General features: G+C 42.3%; 1 protein-coding gene across 2 annotated transcripts in view; it reads left to right on the forward strand.

Annotated features, from left to right (window-relative positions):
• CHUK (component of inhibitor of nuclear factor kappa B kinase complex) overlaps positions 1–23800 on the forward strand; it is a 192203-nt gene that overhangs the window by 137633 nt on the left and 30770 nt on the right. For both annotated transcript variants that reach the window (XM_077250778.1, XM_077250779.1), the window contains 4 exons: positions 5475–5598; positions 5680–5831; positions 15377–15438; positions 15995–16104. In XM_077250778.1, the coding sequence (XP_077106893.1) occupies positions 5475–5598; positions 5680–5831; positions 15377–15438; positions 15995–16104 (448 nt within the window). The remainder of the gene's footprint in view (positions 1–5474; positions 5599–5679; positions 5832–15376; positions 15439–15994; positions 16105–23800) is intronic.

Below are 23800 nucleotides of genomic sequence, written 5' to 3' on the forward strand. Positions count from 1 at the left end.
GGTGTTTTGCAGACTCCAACAGGTTTTCTTTAAGAATGGTCCTGTATTTGGCTCCATCCATCTTCCCATCAATTTTAACCCTGTCCCTGCTGAAGAAAAGCAGGCCCAAACCATGGTGCTGCCACCACCATGTTTGACAATGGGGATGGTGTGTTCAGGGTGATGAGCTGTGTTGCCTTTACGCCAAACATATCGTTTGGCATTGTTGCCAAAAAGTTCGATTTTGGTTTCATCTGACCAGAACACCTTCTTCCACATGTTTGGTGTGTCTCCCAGGTGGCTTGTTGTAAACTTTAAATGACAGTTTTTATGGATATCTTTGAGAAATGACTTTCTTCTTGCCACTCTTCCATAAAGACCAGATTTGTGCAGGGTACTACTGATTGTTGTCCTATGGACAGACTGTCCAACCTCAGCTGTAGATCTCTGCAGTTCATCCAGAGTGATCATCGGCCTCTTGGCTGCATCTCTGATCAGTCTTCTCCTTGTTTGACATGAAAGTTTAGAGGGACGGCCGGGTCTTGGTAGATTTGCAGTGGTATGATACTCCTTCCATTTCAATATGATCGCTTGCACAGTGCTCCTTGAGATGTTTAAAGTTTTCAAAATCATTTTGTATCCAAATCTGGCTTTAAACTTCTCCACAAGAGTATCACGTACCTGCCTGTTGTGTTCCTTGGTCTTCACGATGCTCACTGTGCTTCAAACAGAACCCTGAGACTATCACAGAGCAGGTGTATTTATACGGAAACATGATTACACACATGTGGATTATATTTATCATCATTAGGCATTTAGGACAACATTGGATCATTCAGAGATCCACAATGAACTTCTGGAGTGAGTTTGCTGCACTGAAAGTAAAGGGGCCAAATAATATTGCACGCCCCAGTTTTCAGTTTTTGAGTTTCCACAAAATTTTTAAATAACCAATAAATTTCATTCAACTTCACAATTGTGTTCCACTTGTTGTTGATTCCTCACCCAAAATTTACATTTGGTATCTTTATATTTTGAAGCATGATATGTGGGAAAAGGTTAAAAAGTTCCAGGGAGCCGAATACTTTCGCAAGGCACTGTACAATAGTTGTGACATCCAGATCATATTGACTAGGTTAGCACTCCCTACCACGGACAATGGCAATTTAGATCAGGCGTCCAATTTACATTTAAACTTCATTAATAATTGGTTATGTTTTAATTTCTCAGTCATTTACTCTAGCTGTTATATTAATGCCCAGGTACTTAAATTCCGAGACTACTTGTAGGCCTAATCCAATACAATGAGGCACATTATCTAGCTAGTCCAATGGAAGTAAAACTGATTTGTTCCAGTTGATCACGAAGCCTGAGTATCTCCCAAATTTTTCAGTTGTGTCCATTGCTACAGGTAAGGTATTGGAAGCTTTGGCCAGGAACAGTAAAGTGTTGTCATCAGCATAGAGTGGAACTTTCTCCTCTACACTCACTCTACGGAACCTCACTATGCCTGGATGTCTTCTGATTATCACAGCTAGCAGCTCAATGGCCAATGCAAAGAACAGGGGAGACAGGGGACAGCCCTGCTGTGTGCCTCTACCCAATCCAAAGGCCGAAGTGAGGCATCCACCTACCCTCATTCTAGCCATCGGCTCTCTGTATGACAATTTGACCCTTGAGATAAAACCAGAGCCCATTCCAAATTTTTCCAGAACCGCCCATTAAAATTCCCATTGGATAGAATAAAACGCCTTAGCAGCATCGAGCAAGCTTATAACCCTATCTCCTTCATTATCCACCTGCATTTGGAGGTGAAGAAATAGTCAACGGATGTTCACAGTTGTGGATCTAGCAGTCATAAAGCCCGACTGGTTAGTATGTGCTACCGTAGATGTTACAGTATTTAGTCTAGTGGCCAGAACTTTCGCTCTAATTTTGATATCCATGGATAGCAGGGATATAGGCCTGTAGGAGTTAGGAAGCAGTGAGTCCTTACCTGGCTTGAGTCTGACTACAATCACTACCTCCTGCATTGAGCGAGGTAAAGTTTCCTCGTCGATTGTTTCCTGAAAAGTAGTCAATAATTGAGGTAATAAGACATCCCCGAATCTCTTGTGTATGTCCGTGGGAAGCCTTTCTAAGCCTGCCGATTTATTTGCCATAGATGCCACAGCCATTTGTTATTCCTCCAACTGCAGAGGGCTATTTAAATATTTTTGATCTATATCAGAAAGAGTCAGGAGATTAATCTCCTCCAAGACAAAATGTGTCATTTATTGAATTTCCGTTTGGATTTGTATTGATCTTTATAGAATTCCATTAAAATATTTGAAATCTGGTCAGGCTGTCTGACTATTGTGCCCTCTATATCACTTAAAACCCCAATAAAAGATGTCCCCAACTGATCCCTGGCAATCATGGCCAGTAAATTCTCAGCTTTTTCCCTCTCCTCAAAGAAACGCATCTGAGAGAACATGCGTTTGTTCTTAGGTTTTTCCTTAACATGCGTGGTGTATGCCTTCTGTGCCTCTTTCCGAATAATCAGATCTTCCTTTGTGACGGACATGACAAACCTCTCCTCCGTAAATCTAACACTACCCTGTATAACTCCCCAAACTGCTTTGTGTTGATTTTAGATCTATTAATGGCTTGTATCAGTGCTGTTGTTTTCTTTAAAAAAAAGTGAGTAGATGTAATCAAATTAACATCTATAATTTGGAGCCAAAAAGGGTCCATATACCGCATAGTAAGGGATGTGTCCGGTCAGGCAGGAGGCAAAGGCTCATCAATAAGGGCGAGTGATCAGACAGTACCCTGGGTAGATATTCCACTCCCAACGATCAGACATACTGTAGGTCATCAATGCTGAAGTTGTGAACAACCTCTGTAATACGTCACAGGTCTCAGAAAACGGTGAACTATGCAAAAAAAAATTTCACCACTTAAATAAAAAAAAAAATGTTCTTTGTATCTGCATAATCGTACTGAGGCCTCTTTCACACATCCAGATAATTCTGGTACCGGAGTTATCCGTGTACGTGTGTCCGTGTGCTCACGTGGCACACGTGCGGCATCCGTGTGCCGCCTGAGGACCACACGGACCGTGCAGGAGAGACAGCGCTACACTAAGCGCTGTCCCCCCCCCCCGCTGTGGTGCTGAAGGCGGCATTCATCTCTTCTCCCCGCAGGAGAGAAGAGATGAATGATCAAGTTTTTTTTTTTCATTTTTGTTAAAAATAAAATTGCTGGGACCTCCCGCCTCCTATCCCCAGTGCGCCGCCCGGCCCCTTGCAGAGAAATACTCACCCGGCTCCTGCGATGTCTCCTCTCAGCGCCAGCAGCCTGTCCTGTGTGAGCGGTCACGTGGGACCGCTCATTACTGTGAGGAATATGCGCATATTCCTCACTGTAATGAGTGGTCCCATGTGACCGCTCACACAGGAGAAGGGGCCAGCGCTGATAGGAGAGAGGAGACATCGAGGGAGCCAGGTGAGTATTTCTCTGCAAGGGGCCGGGCGGCGCACTGGGGATGGGAGGCGGGAGGTCCCAGCAACTTTATTTTTAACAAAAAAGAAAAAAAAACTTGATCATTCATCTCTTCTCTCCTGCGGGGAGAAGAGATGAATGCCGCCTTCAGCACCACAGCGGGGGGGACAGCGCTTACTGTAGCGCTGTTTCTCCTGCGGGCGGTACGTGCACACGGAGGAGAGTGCACACTGTTCTCCATGTGCACGTGTGCAGGACGTACTGCTGTACGTGCTGCCGGAGAAACACGGACATGTCTCTGTGTTTTGCACACGGACACACGGTCCGTGAAAACATGGAGACATGTGCATAGACCCATTCATTTGAATGGGTCTACGTGTGTCAGTGTCTCCGGTACGTGAGAAAACTGTCAGTACACGTACCGGAGACACTGACGTGTGAAAGAGGCCTGACCTGGATAATCCTATTGCCTAATTTATCATATAGGGAACAAGGAAAAAAAAATTGTAAGTTGCACTTTTTTTTTCAGTTACAATGCACTTGGAATTTTTCCCAGTGCATTACATGATAAAATGAAAGTTTTATTTCAAAAGAACGGGTCCCAAAAAAACAAGTTTTCATACGCCTATGTAGATGGAAAAATAAAAAGTTATGGTTCTTGGAAGAAAGGAGGAAAAGGCAAAAATGGAAAATCACCCTCTCATGAAGGAGTAAGAGATGTCTTTCGTTGTGGGGAGTAACGCACGAGGGTAAGGAGGCTTATAGGCCATGCAATGCTCCTGTGGGAAATTAAATATGCAAATTGCCTCTTTAGAGAGGAAGAGTACTTGAACTATTTCTACGTGCTGCTTCCCTGGAAATCAGCTTCTGGTCCAAATCCTGAATGATGACAGCTCATTCTTGTCTCATTGGTGCTTGGAGTTTATCACAGTTTCTATGGGGGTTTTTTTCCATGTGCTTTTTGGGGATTCACCACATTCTCAATGGGATTGAGATCTCCAGTGGTTTCTGGCCATGGACTCAAAATCTAAAAATTTTGTCTGCAAAGGCACTTAAATATCGCTTTCTCCTTGTGACACGGCCTCCATCATGCTGGAAAAAGAATCCTCACCATGTTGCTCCTGGATCGTAGTGAGAAGTGACTTTTGGAAGATGTTTAGATCTCATTCTTTAGTCATGGCAGTGTCCTTGGGCAAAATTGTGAGGGAACCATTCCTTTCACTCCATGAATAAGCCCCTATTCATGAATCATCTCAGGATGTTGGCAGGGCACAGAGACTCATGGTAGAGCTCACCTTTTCTAGATAGTAATTGTTCCAGTTGTCCCAAACAGTCTGTAGGGGCTTCATCGGAGAAAATAGTTTTGCAGGAAGTAAAGGGATTGGGCTGTGAAAAACGGAGATAACGTTATTTTCTATGATATCAGTCCTGTATCATGCTACTGGTAAAGCCTCATGAGACCACTTATATGTGAGGGCTAAACGTCCTCCAATTAACAACTTCTCCCAATGATCCAGGAACAATGTAGTGGTGATGCTTTTTCCAGCATGATGGAGATCATGTCACAAGACAAAAGTGATGACTAAGTAGCCAGGGATAAAGAATGGGATTTATGTAAAATTAGGTTAATCACCTTCAAATCCAAAGTTAATATTAAAGGGATGGTTTTATCAACTGTTACCTGACATATTCATATTAACTTGAGTCACGGTCTTTATAATCAGTGGGATATTATTGTCTATAAGGCCAGTCTCTCCATTTGGTGCATGCTGGTCTTCCTAATTCTGTTATGAGAATTGTTCACACTTGTAAAGGAAAATCTGTGTGTCTTCTGTTGGTTTATAACATATCCTTTTTTTTATTTTTTTTAGTCTTAAAGGTATTTAATAATAATGATGATAAAAAGGAATTAACAGGAAAAAAACATGTACTGTACAAGTTACCAATAATGTAGCAGACACCTTTGTGTAGCTTAGTTCATTCATATGCTTTTTTTTACTTCTACACAGTGCAGGATAGCAAAGCTCAGCTTCCTATACTGCAGCTTCGTAAGGTGTGGGCAGAAGCTGTCCATTATGTGTCCGGTTTGAAGGAGGACTACAGCCGTCTATTTCAAGGCCAAAGGGCAGCAATGTAAGTTCTGTAGTCCTGATTGTTTAATGTATATGTACATGCTAGACTAAATTGTTTTCTCTAACATTACTTGTGTTTTAGGCTTAGTTTGCTGCGTTATAATACCAATCTAACGAAGATGAAAAATACAATGGTGTCTGCCTCTCAGCAATTGGAAGCCAAGCTGCAGTTCTTCAAAAAAAGCATTGAAATTGACCTGGAGCGCTACAGTGACCAAATGGCCTATGGGATCTGTGAGTTACTTGAGTGACGTGTCAGAAATAGTGTATTGTCTTATGTCATAAACGCCTCCTCTGAGAAACATATTTTCTCGCTCGTCATTGGGGAACACCGAAACCATGGAATCATGGGATAGTCTGCTGCCACCTGGAGGCTGACACTATTAATACAACTAATTGAAAATTGGCTCCTCCTGCAGACTATACAAGCATCAGGCTATTCAGTTTAGTGTAGTGTCAGTTGGAGGCAATGTCTGTTTCAGACCTGTCTTAGGTTAGGCGTTAGCCATTTTTCCTTTTTGTCTGCTGGGGCCACACTCATTTTCCCTGGGTTTTCAGTCAAGATTAGTCTTCTACCATCACTCCCCAGCTTGCTCCAGCACGACTCAACACATCGGCTGGCCTAGGCGCCCTCAGTCACCATCCTGTTGGGCATCACCGCGATCTCTGATCTTAGCGACCCTTGGACCAGGTAGGCTATTGTTGGGGGATCCTACACTCACTGTGTCCCAGTGGCTCCCCCATCTTGTATTACCATCTAGTTACCTGCTTGCATGTGTTGCACTGTTGGGTTTCCTTCGGGCCAGGCCGTAGCATATTGCACTGCTGGTATCTCCCTCTTTCTCTGATGATTGCTGCCCATGGGATCCCTATTGACCTGGGTATGAAAATGGGCCCCTCTCCCTGCATGGGCCCCCAGCTCCCCTGTACCGTAGACCTTGGGTACTATGGCCACTACCCAGTCTCTGCTCACTACTTACTCATACCCCTGCATGCAGTTATGTGAAGTCATTCTTCAGGGCCAAGCAAGTGGTTGGTCAGTAAGGCAACCAACACTAGCGGTGTCCTGACAGTTCAGTCGCGTTTATCGGGGCCAAACTTTGGAGGAATTGTTCTTCAGACTGCCATGATTACCCCAAGATAGGCACAGGTGCTCAATCTTTCAGTCTGTGGCGATTTACACTTCTGGCAACATCTGCAATTTTTGTTGTCACTCCTAGATGGACTGTAGCCTTGTCACAGCGGGGACCATGGCCAGGGTGATATATTCCAGGATTGCGGTCGTGATAATCGTGAGGCATCGAATAGTCTCTTCGTGGTCAATGGTACGCTGAACACTCCGAGAGACTCAGACCTACCAAATGAGGCTGTCTATCCGGGCGAAGCTGGCAGAGAATCCTGCAACCTAGATTCTATTCTATCTACCAGCCAGATTAGGACAGACCTGCCAACTGTGACCTCACAACTATGCGAATTCCACAGAGGAGCCGGCAACTCAAAATTTAGTCTGACAACATTCCAGAGAGAGTCAAGACTCACCAGCTGAAGCCTTAGAGTTGGGCAATTCCCACTGAGGACCCTGTAACTCAAAGGTTATTTTGACCACCGTCTAGAGTGAGTCAAATCTTCCAAATGAGACCTCACAGCCGTACAGTTTCAACAAGTGATCCTGTAACCCAGACAGTAGGTGGATCACCTCCAACAGCAGGTAAGGTGGCGCATCACAAGAGTGATCTTGTTAGCACTCTACCTCCTTCCTGGGTTAGTCAGGCCCATGGGTAGTTCTCTCAATAGAATACACCGCTTGTTTAGCAATCTGTAGGTGCTGCAACCACATTCCTCACTGGCTCTGAACCCCCAGCAAGGACTTCTTGGGAGGAGAAAGTCAGGCAGGTGATCCAGACAGAGCAAGTGGTATTTTACGGTGCTCTGGCTACTTTCCACAGTTGGTCAGATCAACAAACAGATTGCACTCAGAGGGATGTGTTGTTCAAATGAGTCAGACAGTATCCTGACAATGCTCCCGTTTGTCCTCTCAGCAGTACGTATGGAGAGTGCAGCTATAATGTGCTCTCCCTTAGGGGTAGATTTGAGTAGTTCCAATTTGGGCCTCTCAAATTCCTCATATCCATTCCCAGTGGGGGTCAGTTATCTGGCAGAGCCCCTCAGCAAGGATGTGACCAGGCAAGCGACTTTGATGGTACTCAGAGTGTTTCTGACCTGTTAACCAATGTCTTCTCATTTTAAGGTCATTTCGTGAGCCACACTGCATGGAAGCAGACCAGGCAAGGCTCTTTCCTCTTATCATAGCTTGTTCAACCAAGCGAGATCCCTCGCAAAAGTGGATCACAGTAGCACTGATCTGTTTCCTAGATGAGTAGACCATTGAACTCAGATTCATTAGTCCAGGGTAGCATGTAACCAACCCTAAGGGGGACCCTGCCCACTTCTCAGGACAGATTCCTTTTCAGAGAGGAGTCAATCAGGCTGAGACCGTCAGTTTTGCAGATTACACAAGCATTGTTCTGACCACTTATTTTTTCTCAATGGGCCAGCACCACAAAAGCAAGGCCTTTTCTGTACGACTGATCACGAAGGCAGTCCAGTTGGTTCCAGGACCACTATCCAGGGCAAGTTACCATCTAGTGGACACAGCTTGGTAGGTCAGCTTGCACACACGGACCAGTGGGTACCTTGACATTGTACTAGGTGAGTCAGTCCAGCTCAGACCACTTGGTATTCCAGGTGAAGAAACAGGTCTCTGATCTTGTCCTAGGTGAGTCAGACCTAGCGACGAAGAACTTTTTTTTTTATATGGCAAAGTTACAGGACTTCTGTTCACTTTATCAACTTCCAGCAAGTGTATTTGTCTCAACAAGAGGCGAGTCAGCTTACTGCATCCCTTAAGTAACCCTGCTTAGGCTTTTCTGTTGAAGAACAAGGGTTTCCCTCTTGATTCCAGCTTTTAGTAGGAACATTTCCTCTAATTCTAGAGACAGGGGTTACTGACTTACCCAGCAGATCTTTTTTGTGTTGCATTATGGGATGCAGGTGCCTTACACTCATTTAAGCGTCTTCAGCCCAATGTGAGATCGTTGATCAGATGCACCAAGGTAGGGCAGTACTTTTTTAGTAGAATTGGATGACAATTGAGGCCTTTCTTTTGAGGCAGTAAATTCAGCACTTTATACTGTCTGTCTCCCCTTTTTTCTAGTGCTGTTCACTTATAGTCCTTGATTCCTGGATTGGAGGGTGCTGGCAGTGCTTCCATCGTTTCACCTCCTATGGGAGCCCTGGTCAAATTTATCTCATTTTGGTGTCAATGCAGGTTTTTCAGACTATCGACTTCTGATATGTTGCCTGGATCCCCAGGGCATGTGGAGATTTTGCACCTTTAAGGGTCTCTCATGTAGCCTACCGTCTATACTAGATCTTTCCTCGGTAGGTGATGGGTCAGGGCAGATGTCTGGTCTCTTCCACATTTCAGAGGAATTTTTGTCTTTCCTTAGTAGGGCAGGATTCTCTTTATCCAACATGGTCTGAAAATTTTGAATGTTGGTTCAACTTGAGTCCAGAACCCCTGTTCATCGTGACACATGCCCCCAGGCACCGGCTGTCCTCTTCTTCCCAAATCTTTGGTCATTTTAATTTAGAATCGGTCCACAGTTTGGAAGGCTTTGGGCCTTTCAGATTTAATTTATTAGTCTAAGTTTAGGGAAAAAGGGCCTTAAGGGTCACTCTTTTGCTATTTAGTTTAGCATCTGTTTCATACAGTTGTGGCCAAAAGTATTGACACCCCTGCAATTCTGTCAGATAATACTCAGTTTCTTCCTGAAAATGATTGCAAACACAAATTCTTTGTTGTTATTATCTTCATTTAATTTGTCTTAAATGAAAAAACACAAAAAGAATTGTCCTAAAGCCAAATTGGATATAATTCCACACCAAACATAAAAAAGGGGGTGGACAAAAGTATTGGCACTGTTCGAAAAATCATGTGATGCTTCTCTAATTTGTGTAATAATCAGCACCTGTAACTTACCTGTGACACCTAACAGGTGTTGGCAATAACTAAATCACTTGCTGCCAGTTGACATGGATTAAAGTTGACTCAACCTCTGTCCTGTGTCCTTGTGTGTACCACATTGAGCATGGAGAAAAGAAAGCGAACCAAAGAACTGTCTGAGGACTTGAGAAACCAAATTGTGAGGAAGCATGAGCAATCTCAAGGCTACAAGTCCATCTCCAAAGACCTGAATGTTCCTGTGTCTACTGTGCGCAGTGTAATCAAGAAGTTTAAAGCCCATGGCACTGTGGCTAACCTCCCTAGATGTGGACAGAAAAGAAAAATTGACAAGAGATTTAAACCAAGATTGTGCTGATGTTGGATAAAGAACCTCGACTAACATCCAAACAAGTTCAAGCTGCCCTGCAGTCCGAGGGTACAACAGTGTCAACCCGTACTATCCGTCGGCGTCTGAATGAAAAGGGACTGTATGATAGGAGACCCAGGAAGACCCCACTTCTTACCCCAAGACATAAAAAAGCTAGGCTGGAGTTTGCCAAAACTTACCTGAAAAAGCCTAAAACGTTTTGGAAGAATGTTCTCTGGTCAGATAAGACAAAAGTAGAGCTTTTTGGGCAAAGGCATCAACATAGAGTTTACAGGAGAAAAAAAGAGGCATTCAAAGAAAAGGACACGGTCCCTACAGTCAAACATGGCGGAGGTTCTACTGATGTTTTGGGGTTGCTTTGCTGCCTCTGGCACTGGACTGCTTGACCGTGTGCATGGCTTTATGAAGTCTGAAGACTACCAACAAATTTTGCAGCAGAATGTAGGGCCCAGTGTGAGAAAGCTGGGTCTCCCTCAGAGGTCATGGGTCTTCCAGCAGGACAATGACCCAAAACACACTTCAAAAAGCACGAGGAAATGGTTTGAGAGAAAGCACTGGAGACTTCTAAGGTGGCCAGCAATGAGTCCAGACCTGAATCCCATAGAACACCTGTGGAGAGATCTAAAAATGGCAGTTTGGAGAAGGCACCCTTCAAATATCAGGGACCTGGAGCAGTTTGCCAAAGAAGAATGGTCTAAAATTCCAGCAGAGCATTGTAAGAAACTCATTGATGGTTACCGGAAGTGGTTGGTCCCAGTTATTTTGGCTAAAGGTTGTGCAACCAGGTGTTAGGCTGAGGGTGCCAATACTTTTGTCTGGCCCATTTTTGGACTTTTGTGTGAAATGATCAATGTTTTGCTTTTTGCTTCATTCTCTTTTGTGTTTTTTCATTTAAGACAAATTAAATGAAGATAATAATACCAAATAATTTGTGATTGCAGTCATTTTCAGGAAGAAACTGAGTATCTTCTGACAGAATTGCAGGGGTGTCAGTACTTTTGGCCACAACTGTAGGTGAAAACCTATGGGTAGCATTCGTATGTGAAGATCCTTCTTTTTAAATTGTTCCATGCCTATATTGAGCTGGGAGAGACTCCCAAGAACCAGGTTCCTATCTTGGTTTTCCTGGTCCTGCAGATTTTAACTTGTAGGCCAAACTTGTGGCCACCGTGTTATTCCCTAGGATCCTGGAAATCTCTTGTGGTTCCTGTCACTCTTTGGTTTTCCCTCTGTTGCCAATCGGAGAGAACTTCCTTTTTTGGCTCTCTAGTGATTCTCCTATGTAGTGATCTTCTCTGGGGCACTAGTCTGGCATTACGCTCCTTACTATCTCCTTAGTGGAATTTTACACCTCTTCACTTTAATAAGAAGTTTGATCTCCTTCGTTTGAGGCACTTTACCTCTCATCTTCCTGAGAGGCTCTCACGTAATCACAGTCAGAGCTGTACGTCTACCTATCTCTCAGCGCCCTCTTCGAATGTCTTGTGGTCATCCTGGTATGCTTTGGCAGAGGTCTGACTGCCTCTAGGGTGATCATTGCTCACTGAATCAGATCAACCATTAGTAAGGCTTTATAGACTCTCGCCTACCATCGAAACCTTCAAAAAGAACCTGAAGACCCACCTCTTCCGACAAGCCTACAACCTGCAGTAACCACCGATCGACCAAACCGCTGCATGACCAGCTGTATCCTCACCTACTGTATTCTCACCCATCCCTTGTAGATTGTGAGCCTTCGTGGGCAGGGTCCTCACTCCTCCTGTACCATTATGACTTGTATTGTTTAAGATTATTGTACTTGTTTTTATTATGTATACCCCTCCTCACATGTAAAGCGCCATGGAATAAATGGCGCTATAACAATAAATAATAATAATAGGTCAGGTTCCAGTACTCCTCCATTTAGGGTTAGGTAACACTTTGCAACAACTGTAAGAATTTCTGAGGTGGTGTTCTTCAGACATCAGTTCTGCAATTATGTAAGGCATCGTTTAGGTGCAAATCTTTTCTAAGTTTTGCAGATTTCACACCTTTGCTTCTGCAGATGTAAATCTTGGCAGGAAGATGCTGCAGTCAGCATTGCTCAGTCGGCTGCTTGAACAGGAGTGGAAAACTTCTGTGGTAACAGTATAATATTTGTTTTTTCATTCCCATCCCAGAGACAGCTTTGAGACATCCTATGGTTTCTGTGTCCCCCAATGAGACAAAAGAGAAAAGTAGATTTTTGGTACTCACCGTAAAATCTGTTTCTTGTATTCATTGGGAGACATAGCACCCACCCTTGGTTGCCCAATGCATTTGCTTTCTTTTTCTCTTAAGATGTAATTAAATTATTTTCCTTTTATGTTTTAATTATTTTTTTGGTTCTTCTACTTCTTTCTCACTAAACTGAAAAGCCTAATGCTGGCAGGCATGGTTTATTCTGCAGGGAAGGAGACAATTTTCAATTAGATGTACTAATAATGTGAGCCACCAGGTGGCAGCAGACTATCCAGTTGTTTTATTAACCCCTATTGAAGACTACAAGAAAGAGATTTTACGGTGTGTACCAAAAATCTACTTTTAGGCATTTACAAAAGGCTTTGTTGTTTTGTAAACTGAGTAAAATTTACAGGCCGTTAAAAACAAAACTCAGTGCCTTTTTGTATATCCTATACAGTGTCACCTGCAATCAAGCGCAGTGTTTGATAATCCTTGTATATATACGCTATCAGATCAGTTAGGATCCCTACCATATTTGAAGAATGGGAAATATAAGAATAATATTAATAATTAAATTATTAATTTAATCTTTTGTGACATTTCCAGTGGCTCAGAAGTTTACATACACATGGGTTATTTTTGGTATCGTTGCTCTTAATCCATTTAACTTGGGTGACACGTGATTGTGGGGATTTTGGCCCATTCCTCCTGACACACTAGTGTAGCAGAGTCAAGTTGTAGGCCTCCTTGCTTGCAAATCTATTTTTACTTCTGGTAATACATTTTCTTTGGGATTAAGAGTCAGGGCTTTTTGAAAGCCCCAACATTATTCATTTTGGTTACCTTAATAATAATAATAATAATAATAATAAGACCTTAAGCCATTTTGCCACAACTTTGGGAGTATGCTTCTGGATATTGTCCATTTGTAAGAGCCATTTGGTCCCAATATGACTCTTTGGCTGATGACTTTAGATGTTGCTTCAATATTTCCACATATTATTCTTTCCTCATATTCCGCAATCACCCCACAACATGATGTTGCCCCACTTGTGCTTCATATTTGGGATGGTGATCTTTGGCTTGTAAGCCTACCTTTTTTCCCTTCATACCAATGGTCATTCTGACCAAACAATTAAAAATATTTCATCAGACCAGACAATGTTTCTCAGAAAAGTAAGTCTATAGGTGGAACCAGCATATAATAAAAAATGTAATCTCAATTAAAATGTTCAAAAATGCCTGGAAAAGCTTATATCCCACCCAATGGTACATCACTTTCCAGGAGAAATATGAACTTGGTTGACAGGTATTGAACATTAAAGAGGTATTCCCATCTCCAAGATCCTATCCCAATACGTAGTAGGTGTAATAATAGCAAATACCTTCAGTTAGAAATGTAGTATAGTTCTTCTGACACGTTATGTTGCTTACCCCATGCAAGTCATTGCAGTAGGTATCATGGTTACGCCCATTAACGACTAACTAACACTATAGGATTGGGCATAAGCATGGATACCTAAGATACTGCAATATCCTGCACATGGGCAAGCAATATAGCGAATCAGAAGAACTATACTACATTTCTAATTGGAGGTATTTGATAATAATAATAATAATAATAATATTATTGCACCTACTACATATTGGGATAGGATAGGTACTAGGCAGTGTGGTCTTTATCTGTTATGACTCACGGTGAGTATAGGCTTGGTCTACATATAATCTACCTATTGTGAGTTCTACTGCAGGGGTCTTTCACTTATCATTTGAGATTGTTAGCTTATCCCCTGATATGACTGTTTATTAGTGATGAGCGAACGTGCTCGGAAATCATGTTATCCGAGCATGCTCGAGTGTGATCATAGTACCCAGGGCATGCTCGAATAATATGTTCATGGGCATGGAGAGCAGTGAATATTCATTTATCATTAATAGCGGGCACAGTAGTTGCAGCGGCTGGCTTTCTGCAGCGGCTGGGCAATCACGTGTGCCCACTACTTAAGGAAATGAATATTCATTGTTCTCCACTCCCCTAGGCGTGGAAAGCAGTGAGTATTCATTCCCTTTAGTAGCAGGAACATTGGAATTGCCCAGCAGATGAAGCAAGCTAGCAGCTGAGGTTACTGGTAATCCTGAAGTGGCTTGTTTAGGATGACATGATCTCACTTGGAGAATCGTATTACCGGCCACACTTTTTTTCAGCTCGTGGCTGAATTTTATTGTCATTAACACTTAGAATAAAAAGTTCTAAAAAATGAGGTCTCCCTCCTATTACCCTCAACGTAAAGCGTGAACTCCAGGTGTTCTTACCCACTACTGTGTCAGGTGTGGTACGGCCCCCACTTCTGAAGCCTTGAATAACTCTGGTAGCTTCAGGCATTTTGAATTTGTCTCTAAGGTTATACTAGACTTGAGTAGGTGCACACTTCTTTTTCTGATGTCTTATCTGATTAGTTTTGATTTTCCCATAGTATCAAGCAAAAAGACTTTGAAGGTAGGTGATACAATCCTGCATCATGTACACATCCAATAAGCTCGACATGCCGTCAATTGGTCGATGTTCATACTCCTAAAGCCTCAACATAATTTCTGGAAATTCCTAAGCTATTCAACTCGGTGTATGTAAACTTCTGACCCAGTTAGATTCTAATATCATAAATTCTAAATTAAATTATTGGTTTGCGAGCATTTTTTGGAAAAAATGCTAAAGCTAAATTTTGTTGCCATAGTTTTAATGACTTCAACCTAAGTGTATGTAGACTTATAAGTTCATCTGTATATTTATGAAGTTGAGACTTTAGCCCAAACCAGTCCTACCACTCTTTAGTCTTTTCAGTATGGTTGTGCTCAGCCCTTAAAAGTATATATTTTTATTGATGTGGAAGATCGTTTTGAGTGTAACAATGTCATGAAGCGCCTTTAATTCAAAGTGTAGATTGTCGCTACCAATAGTTTGCTCCTAAGCCTGAGTAGATAAAGTAGTAATTGTGTACTGTGTGTATTGTGATGTTCTATACCATCAGATGCGGATAAGTTCTTATGTTTCTTTTGTTTTGTTATTTTGGACAACTCTAGAAATGTACCAGATGTTGGCATAAAAGATGGACTGTTTTTTATTTGTTTGTTTTTTTACATAATTACTCCGTTTTGTAATATGGTGAATCTTATGTTGACTTTCAGCATCTGAAAAGATGTTGCGAGCCTGGAAAGAAATGGAAGATCGAGCAGTTGGTTGTGCAAAGGTATTATGTTTTGGGATTTTATTAGTTTTTTTTTTATTTAAAAACATATTTTCCAATCAGAAAAAGAAGTAAAAAAGCATACCAATTTTTGTATCCAGTCGCAATTTTGTGTGTAAGGAGGTGGGGGGTAGTTAACATGTTTAGACTCAAAAACTACATACGGTAAGTACTGCAAAGTTGAAACTCAACATAGAAGTCGAGTTTTTTTTCCAGCAGTGATATGTGATTCTTTACCTTTTTGAATTCAATGAAAACGAATTCTAGTTGCTGGAAATGTTACTAATACAATGCAATAGTGCCCATAGAAGCGAAAATGTGGATCAAGGTATAATTCGAGTCCGTGATATCACATATCATAACACTGTGCTGGATTTTTTATGTTGTTGACTTACTCCCACCCTTACCACTATCACAACATTTCACCCTAGTCTTTCTTGTTTCCAAGCTGCTCTACTATTTTGTTCATGGTTTGGGGTTCCTGAAGTCATCATTAGACAAGTACAGTTTTGTGTTATTACAATGCACATTTTTGATCTGATGTTTTATGTATACACAGGCTGGAGAAATTTCCTTCCTGGATGACCAAATAATGGGCCTTCACACAGAGATTGTTGAACTGCAGAGGAGTCCATATGCTCGCAGACAAGGGGATGTTATGGAACATCTGTAAGATTCAGTATTTGCATGTTTTTGAGTTTTCTTTGGAATGTGGACATGATCTAACTTAAGGAATTATAAAATGGCAAAAATTTTATAATTATAAAAATACCAAGGTAACCTGAAAAGTAAGGCTATGTGCACACGTTGCGGATTTTGATGCGTTTCCGCAGCATTTTTGCCTCAGTGTAACCAATGTTAGTCAATGGGAAATTGAGAATTGATGTGCACTTGCTGCGGAAAATACTTCAAATTGACCTGGCATTTTGGAAAGCATCTCAATATTGACCAGCAGCTGATTAGTACACAGACAACCAGACTCAAACTGCGGTTTACAACCAATCAAATCAATTTTGTAACCATCTACCCTACTTAAGTAACTTCTTATGGCCTGCTAAGGCTATGTGCACACGTTGCGGATTTAGATGCAGATCCGCAGCATTTTTGGACGTGCAGAATTGCATCAAATCCGCAAGACCTCCTTCTCTCCTCCACACTTATTCGCTCCTCATCCAATCGCCTCCAAGACTTCTCCAGAATATCTCCCATCCTCTGGAACTCTCTGCCCCAACACGTCCGACTATCAACCACAGTCGGATCCTTCAGACGGAGCCTGAAAACTCATCTCTTCAGGAAAGCCTACTGCCTGCACTGACACCGCTGCCGCCTCATCACTATCGAAGCTACCGCCTCACCAACACCGGAGCTCCTGCAACCCCCAACCTACTGTCTCCTTCCCCATAATCCTGTAGAATGTAAGCCCGCAAGGGCAGGGTCTTCGCCCCTCTGTATCAGTCCGTTATTGTTAGTTTGTTTACTGTAAGTGATATCTGTAACTTGTGTGTAACCCCTTCTCATGTACAGCACCATGGAATCAATGGTGCTATATAAATAAATAATAATAATAATAATAGTGCACAAGCAATGTTAGTCAATGGGAAATTGAGAATTTTTGTGCACATGCTGCGGAAAAAAATGCGTGGATGTGCAGCGTTTTATTTTCCGCAGCATGTGAATTCTTTTTGCGGATCTGCAGCGTTTCTGCACCCATTGACTGCTATTGAGTCAGGCAAAACCGCAGTTTAAAAAGATCTGCGGATTTGCTGCGGAGTTGCGTGCGAGAAACGCTGCAGATCGGGAGGAGGAAGAGTGTGTTGGCGGCGACTGTGGTCGGAGACTGTCTGCGAGAGGTGAATATGTGCTGGTGTCTGTGTGCGGGGGTCTGCAGGGCTGTGTGTGTGCGGGTCTGTATGTAGGCAGACATCGTCTGATGGGACTACTAGTCCCATCTGGCTATGCCTGCTACAGTGACAGCTAGCCGATGATGGGACATCCGGCTACTGTGTTCAAGTGTAAAAAAAAAAAAAAACACATATACAGTACATACTCACCATACAGCTAATCCTCGACGCCCTAGATCACCTGTAAAAAAATAAATGAATAATAAACCAACAGTGTACTCCCTGTTCCGACGTAATCCATTTAATAACGAGTGTCCCACGACGAGCTCCCATGTAGAGCTGTCACATCGGCAGATGTGACCGCTTTCCAGGGGCCTCCGGTGATACTATGACAGCGGGTATCCTTCCGCAGTGGATCACTCCGCCGTCAGAGTTCACTGGAGTGCATGCTGTCACCGGCAACGCTTTGTGAGAAAATTCTCACGCAGCAGTGCCGTAAAGGGAGAGCATGAACTCCATGGAGAGGCGTCAATAAGATACCTATCCATTACTAATCCTTTTGTAGTGAAAGAGTTAAATAAAGACACAGCCAGAAAAAAGTATTTTAATATTCTTAATTTCACCATACTTACAACCATGCCTAATTCCGCGAAGCCATCGATCTCCTTCAAAAAATAATAAACCAACAGTATACTACTGGTCCAAAGCAGTCCAATTAATAACGAGTGTCCCATGACTATCTCCCCTATAGAGCTGTCACATCAGGAGATGTCACTGCTTTATAGGCCTCCCACGATGCACTGACAGAAGATAATGGCTCCTACAGTGTTATCACTGAGGGTTCAATGGCCTCTCACTTCACGGCACTGCTGCGTGAGAATTTTCCCACTCTGCGGTACCACAAGTGACAGCATGAACTATACTGCACTCACAGTGGCGGAGGGATACTGTGCGGAAGGATACCTTCTGTCATTGTATCCCGGAGTCCCTGGAAAGCAGATACATCTGCCGATGTGACAGCTCTCCATGAGAGATCGTCGTGGGACACTCGTTATTAAATGGATTACATCAGATCAGGGAGTATACTGTTGGTTTATTATTTTTAATTTTTTTACAGGTGATTGAGGGCTTCGGGGACTAAAGGATTGGTGAGTATATACTGTATGTTGTATGTGCTGTATGTCTATGTATGTCTATATGTTTGTGTGTTAGTTTTATTTCTTTTTTTTACACTTGAACACAGTAGCCGGATGATGGGACTACTACTGTCTCATCATCCGGCTCGCTGTCACTGTAGCAGGCATAGCCGGATGGGACTAGTAGTCCCATTGGACGATGCCTGCCTACACACAGCCCCACACAGACACCCGTACACAGACACACACATCTTCTCTGCACACAGTCTCGGCCCACACACAGTATCCGCCCACACACTCTTCCTCCTCCCGATCTGCAGCGTTTCTCGCACGCAACTCTGCAGAAAATCCGCAGATCTTTTTTAAACCTGCAGATTGGCCTGACACAATGGAAGTCAATGGGTGCAGAAACGCTGCAGATTCGCAAAAAGAATTGACATGCTGCGGAAACAAAAACGCTGCACATCCACGCATTTTTTTTCCGCAGCATGTGCACAAAAATTCTCAATTTCCCATTGACTAACATTGCTTGTGCACTACACTGCAGATTTGATGCAATTCTGCTCGTCGAAAAATGCTGCAGATCTGCATCTAAATCCACAACGTGTGCACATAGCCTTAGCAGGCCATAAGAAGTTAAGTAGGGTAGATGGTTACAATATTGATTTGATTTTTTATTGTATTTTTTTTTTTTTTTTCTCTTTATGTATTAAGTTTATTATTATCATTTTTCAGAAATTGTACAAGGGTTCTCTATTTTTACTGTTTCCCTTGTGTATCCCATACCTTCCCTTTCCTCCTTTCCTATGACCATTCCTATCCCTGTTTAAATGTAAAATTCAATAAAAACACTTAAAACACAATATTGATTTGATTGGTTGTAAACCACAGTTTGAGTCTGGTTGTCTGTGTACTAATCAGCTGCTGGTCAATATTGAGATGCTTTCCAAAATGCCAGGTCAATTTGAAGTATGAATCTGGCGCGATCAACTGTAAGAACACATTCAATCATGAAGCATACTCACTAGAGATAAGCAGATCAGACATAATTAGAATTTTCTTGGGAGATTCCGTGTGAAGTTATGCTTCACAGATTTAACAACTTAATCCCATATGACGTACTATCCAGTCAAGGTGACCTGGGACTTAATTCCCAGTGACTGGATAGTACGTCATATGCGATCGGCTGCGCTCGCTGTGCATGATCGCAGTGTTCCGGCGGTTTAGGGAAGCATCGCGCAGGGAGGGGGCTCCCTGCGGGCTTCCCTGAGACCCTCGGAGCAACGCGATGGTAAGCCAGCAGCGCTGTAAGTAAGCAGCAGCATGCTGTGCAAACTGTCAGATCAGCGATCTGTGATGTCCCCCCCGGGACAAAGTAAAAAAGTTTAAAAAAAATAAAAAAAAATAAAAAAAGTTCCACATGTGTAAAAAAAATTCTAAGAAATTCCTAAATAAAGAAAAAAAATATATATTATTCCCATAAATACATTTATTTATCTAAATAAATAAAACAAACAAAGGTACACATATTTAGTATCGCCGCGTCCGTAATGGCCCGACCTATAAAACTGTCCCACTAGTTAACCCCTTCAGTGAACACCGTGAAAAAAAAAAAAAAAAGGGGCAAAAAACGCTTTATCATAGCTGCCGAACAAAAAGTGGAATAATATGCGATCAAAAAGACAGAAATAACCATGGTACCGCTGAAACCGTCATCTTGTCCCGCAAAAAACGAGCCGCCATACAGCATCATCAGCGAAAAAAATAAAAAGTTATAGTCCTCAGAATAAAGCGCTGCCAAAATAATTATTTTTTCTATAAAATAGTTTTTATCGTATAAAAGCGCCAAAACATAAAAACATGATATAAATGAGGTATCGCTGTAATCGTACTGACCCGACGAATAAAACTGCTTTATCAATTTTACCAAACGTGGAACGGTATAAACGCCTCCCCCAAAAGAAATTCATGAATAGCTGGTTTTTGTTTTGGTCATTCTGCCTCACAAAAATCGGAATAAAAAGCAATCAAAAAATGTCAAGTGCCCGAAAATGTTACCAATAAAAACGTCAACTCGTCCCGCAAAAAACAAGACCTCACATGACCCTGTGGACCAAAATATGGAAAAATTATAGGTCTCAAAATGTGTAGACGCAAAAACTTTTTTGCTATAAAAAGCGTCTTTTAGTGTGTGACAGCTGCCAATCATAAAAATCCGCTATAAAAAACGCTATAAAAGTAAATCAAACCCCCCTTCATCACCCCCTTAGTTAGGGAAAAATAATAAAATTTAAAAAATGTATTTATTTCCATTTTCCCGTTAGGGTTAGGGTTAGAGCTAGGGTTAGGGCTAGGGTTAGGGTTGGGGCTAGGGTTAGGGCTAAAGTTAGGGTTGGGGCTAAAGATAGGTTTAGGGTTTGGATTACATTTACGGTTGGGATTAGAGTTAGGGGTGTGTCAGGGTTAGGGGTGTGGTTAGGGTTACCGTTGGGATTAGGGTTAGGGGCGTGTTTGGATTAGGCTACTTTCACACTAATTTTTTTTGCATACGTCGCAATGCGTCGTTTTGGCGAAAAAACGCATCCTGCAAAGTCGTCTGCAGGATGCGTTTTATCCCCATAGGCTAACATTAGCGACGCATTGCAACGTATTGACACACGTCGCAACTTTCGTGCGACGGTTGCGTCGTGTTGTGGCGGACCGCCGGCAGCAAAAAACGTTACATGTAACGTTTTTTTTTGTGCCGACGGTCCGCCGTTTCCGACCGCGCATGCGCAGCCGGAACTCCGCCCCCACCGACGCTAGTGTGAAAGTAGCCTTAGAGTTTCAGTTAGAATTGGGGAGTTTCCACTGTTTAGGCACATCAGGGGCTCTCCAAACGCGACTTGGCGTCCGATCTCAATTCCAGCCAATTCTGCGTTGAAAAAGTAAAACCGTGCTCCTTCCCTTCCGAGCTCTCAAACAGGGGTTTACCCCGACAAATTGGACAACAACTTTTGGGGTCCAAGTTCTCTTGTTACCTTGGGAAAATATAAATTTGGGGGGGCTAAAGTTTTTATTTTCACGGCTCTGTGTTGTAAACTGTAGTGAAACACTTGGGGTTCAAAGTTCTCACAACACATCTAGATAAGTTCCTTGGGAGGTCTAGTTTCCAATATGGGGTCACTTATGGGGGTTTCTACTGTTTATGTACATCAGGGGCTCTGCAAGTGCCACGTGACGCCTGCAGACCAATCCATCTAAGTCTGCATTCCAATTGGCGCTCCTTCCCTTCCGAGCTCTGCCATGCGCCCAAACAGTGGTTCCCCCCCACATATGGGGTATCATCGTACTCGGCACAATTTATCCTGTTACCCTTGTGAAAATACAAAACTGGGGGCTAAAAAAATCATTTTCGTGGAAAAAAAAAGTGTTTTTTATTTTCACGGCTCTGCGTTATAAACTGTAGTGAAACACTTGGGGGTTCAAAGTTCTCACAACACATCTAGATAAGTTCCCTGGGGGGTCTAGTTTCCAATTTAGGGTCACTTGTTGGGGGTTTCTACTGTTTGGGTACATCAGGGGCTCTGCAAATGCAACCTGAAGCCTGCAAACCAATCCATCTAAGTCTGTATTCCAAATGGCGCTCCTTCCCTTCTGAGCTCTGTTCCCCCCCCCACACACACACACACACACACACACGGGGTATCAGCGTACTGAGCACAAATTGGACAACACCTTTTGGGGTCCAATTTATCCTGTTACCCTTGTGAAAATACAAAACTGGGGGCTAAAAAATCATTTTTGTGGAAAAAAAAAAAGTGTTTTTTATTTTCACGGCTCTGCGTTATAAACTGTAGTGAAACACTTGGGGGTTCAAAGCTCTCAAAACACATCTAGATAAGTTCCTTAGGGGGTCTACGTTCCAAAATGGTGTCACTTGTGGGGGGTTTTAATGTTTAGGCACATCAGGGGCTCTCCAAACGCGACATTGTGTCCCATCTCAATTCCAGTCAATTTTGCATTGAAAAGTCAAACGGCATTCCTTCCCTTCTGCTCTGCCATGAGCCCAAACAGTCGTTTACCCCCACATATTGGGTATCAGCGTACTCAGGACAAATTGCACAACAACTTTTGGGGTCCAATTTCTTCTCTTACCCTTGGGAAAATTAAAAAATTGGGGGCAAAAAGATCATTTTTGTGAAAAAATATGATTTTTTATTTTTACGGCTCTGCATTATAAACTTCTGTGAAGCACTTGGTGGGTCAAAGTGCTCACCACACATCTAGATAAGGTTCTTAGGGGGTCTACTTTCCAAAATGGTGTCACTTGTGGGGAGTTTCATTATTTAGGCACATCAGGGGTTCTCCAAACGCAACATGGCGTCCCATCTCAATTCCAGTCAATTTAGCATTGAAAAGTCAAACGCCACTCCTTCCCTTCTGAGCTCTGCCATGCGCCCAAACATTGGTTTACCCCCACATATTGGGGTATCAGCATACTCAGGACAAATTGTACAACACCTTTTGGGGTCCATTTTCTCCTGTTACCCTTGGTAAAATAAAACAAATTGGAGCTGAAATAGATTTTGTGTGTAAAAAAGTTAAATGTTAATTTTTATTTAAACATTCCAAAAATTCCTGTGAAACACCTGAAGGGTTAATAAACTTCTTGAATGTGGTTTTGAGCACCTTGAGGGGTGCAGTTTTTAGAATGGTGTCACACTTGGTTATTTTCTGTCATATAGACCCCTCAAAATGACTTCAAATGAGATGTGGTCCCTAAAAAAAAAATGGTGTTGTAAAAATGAGAAATTGCTGGTCAACTTTTAACCCTTATAACTCCCTAACAAAAAAAAAATGTTGGTTCCAAAATTCTGCTGATGTAAAGTAGACATTTGGGAAATGTTACTTATTAAGTATTTTGTGTGACACATCTCTGTGATTTAAGGGCATAAAAATTAAAAGTTGGAAAATTGCAAAATTTTTCAAAATTTTCACCAAATTTCCGTTTTTTTCACAAATAAACACAAGTTATATCGAAGAAATTTTACCACTGTCATGAAGTACAATATGTCACGAGAAAACAATGTCAGAATCGCCAAGATCCGATGAAGTGTTCCAGAGTTATAACCTCATAAAGGGACAGTGGTCAGAATTGTAAAAATTGGCCCGGTCATTAACGTGCAAACCACCCTCGGGGCTTAAGGGGTTAATGTTCCTTATGCTCTAGGTTTTCGCAATACTGTAGAGCAGGGGTCCTCAAACTTTTTAAATGGGGCCAGTTCACGGTCCCCGGAATATAGTTTTAAAAAAACTATGAACAAATTCCTTTGCACACGATACTTATCTTATTTTGAAGTAAAAAACAAAACAGGAACAAATACAATATTTAAAATGAAGAACAAG

The sequence above is a fragment of the Ranitomeya variabilis genome, chromosome 4 (assembly GCF_051348905.1).
Source record: "Ranitomeya variabilis isolate aRanVar5 chromosome 4, aRanVar5.hap1, whole genome shotgun sequence".
Lineage (NCBI taxonomy): Eukaryota > Metazoa > Chordata > Amphibia > Anura > Dendrobatidae > Ranitomeya > Ranitomeya variabilis.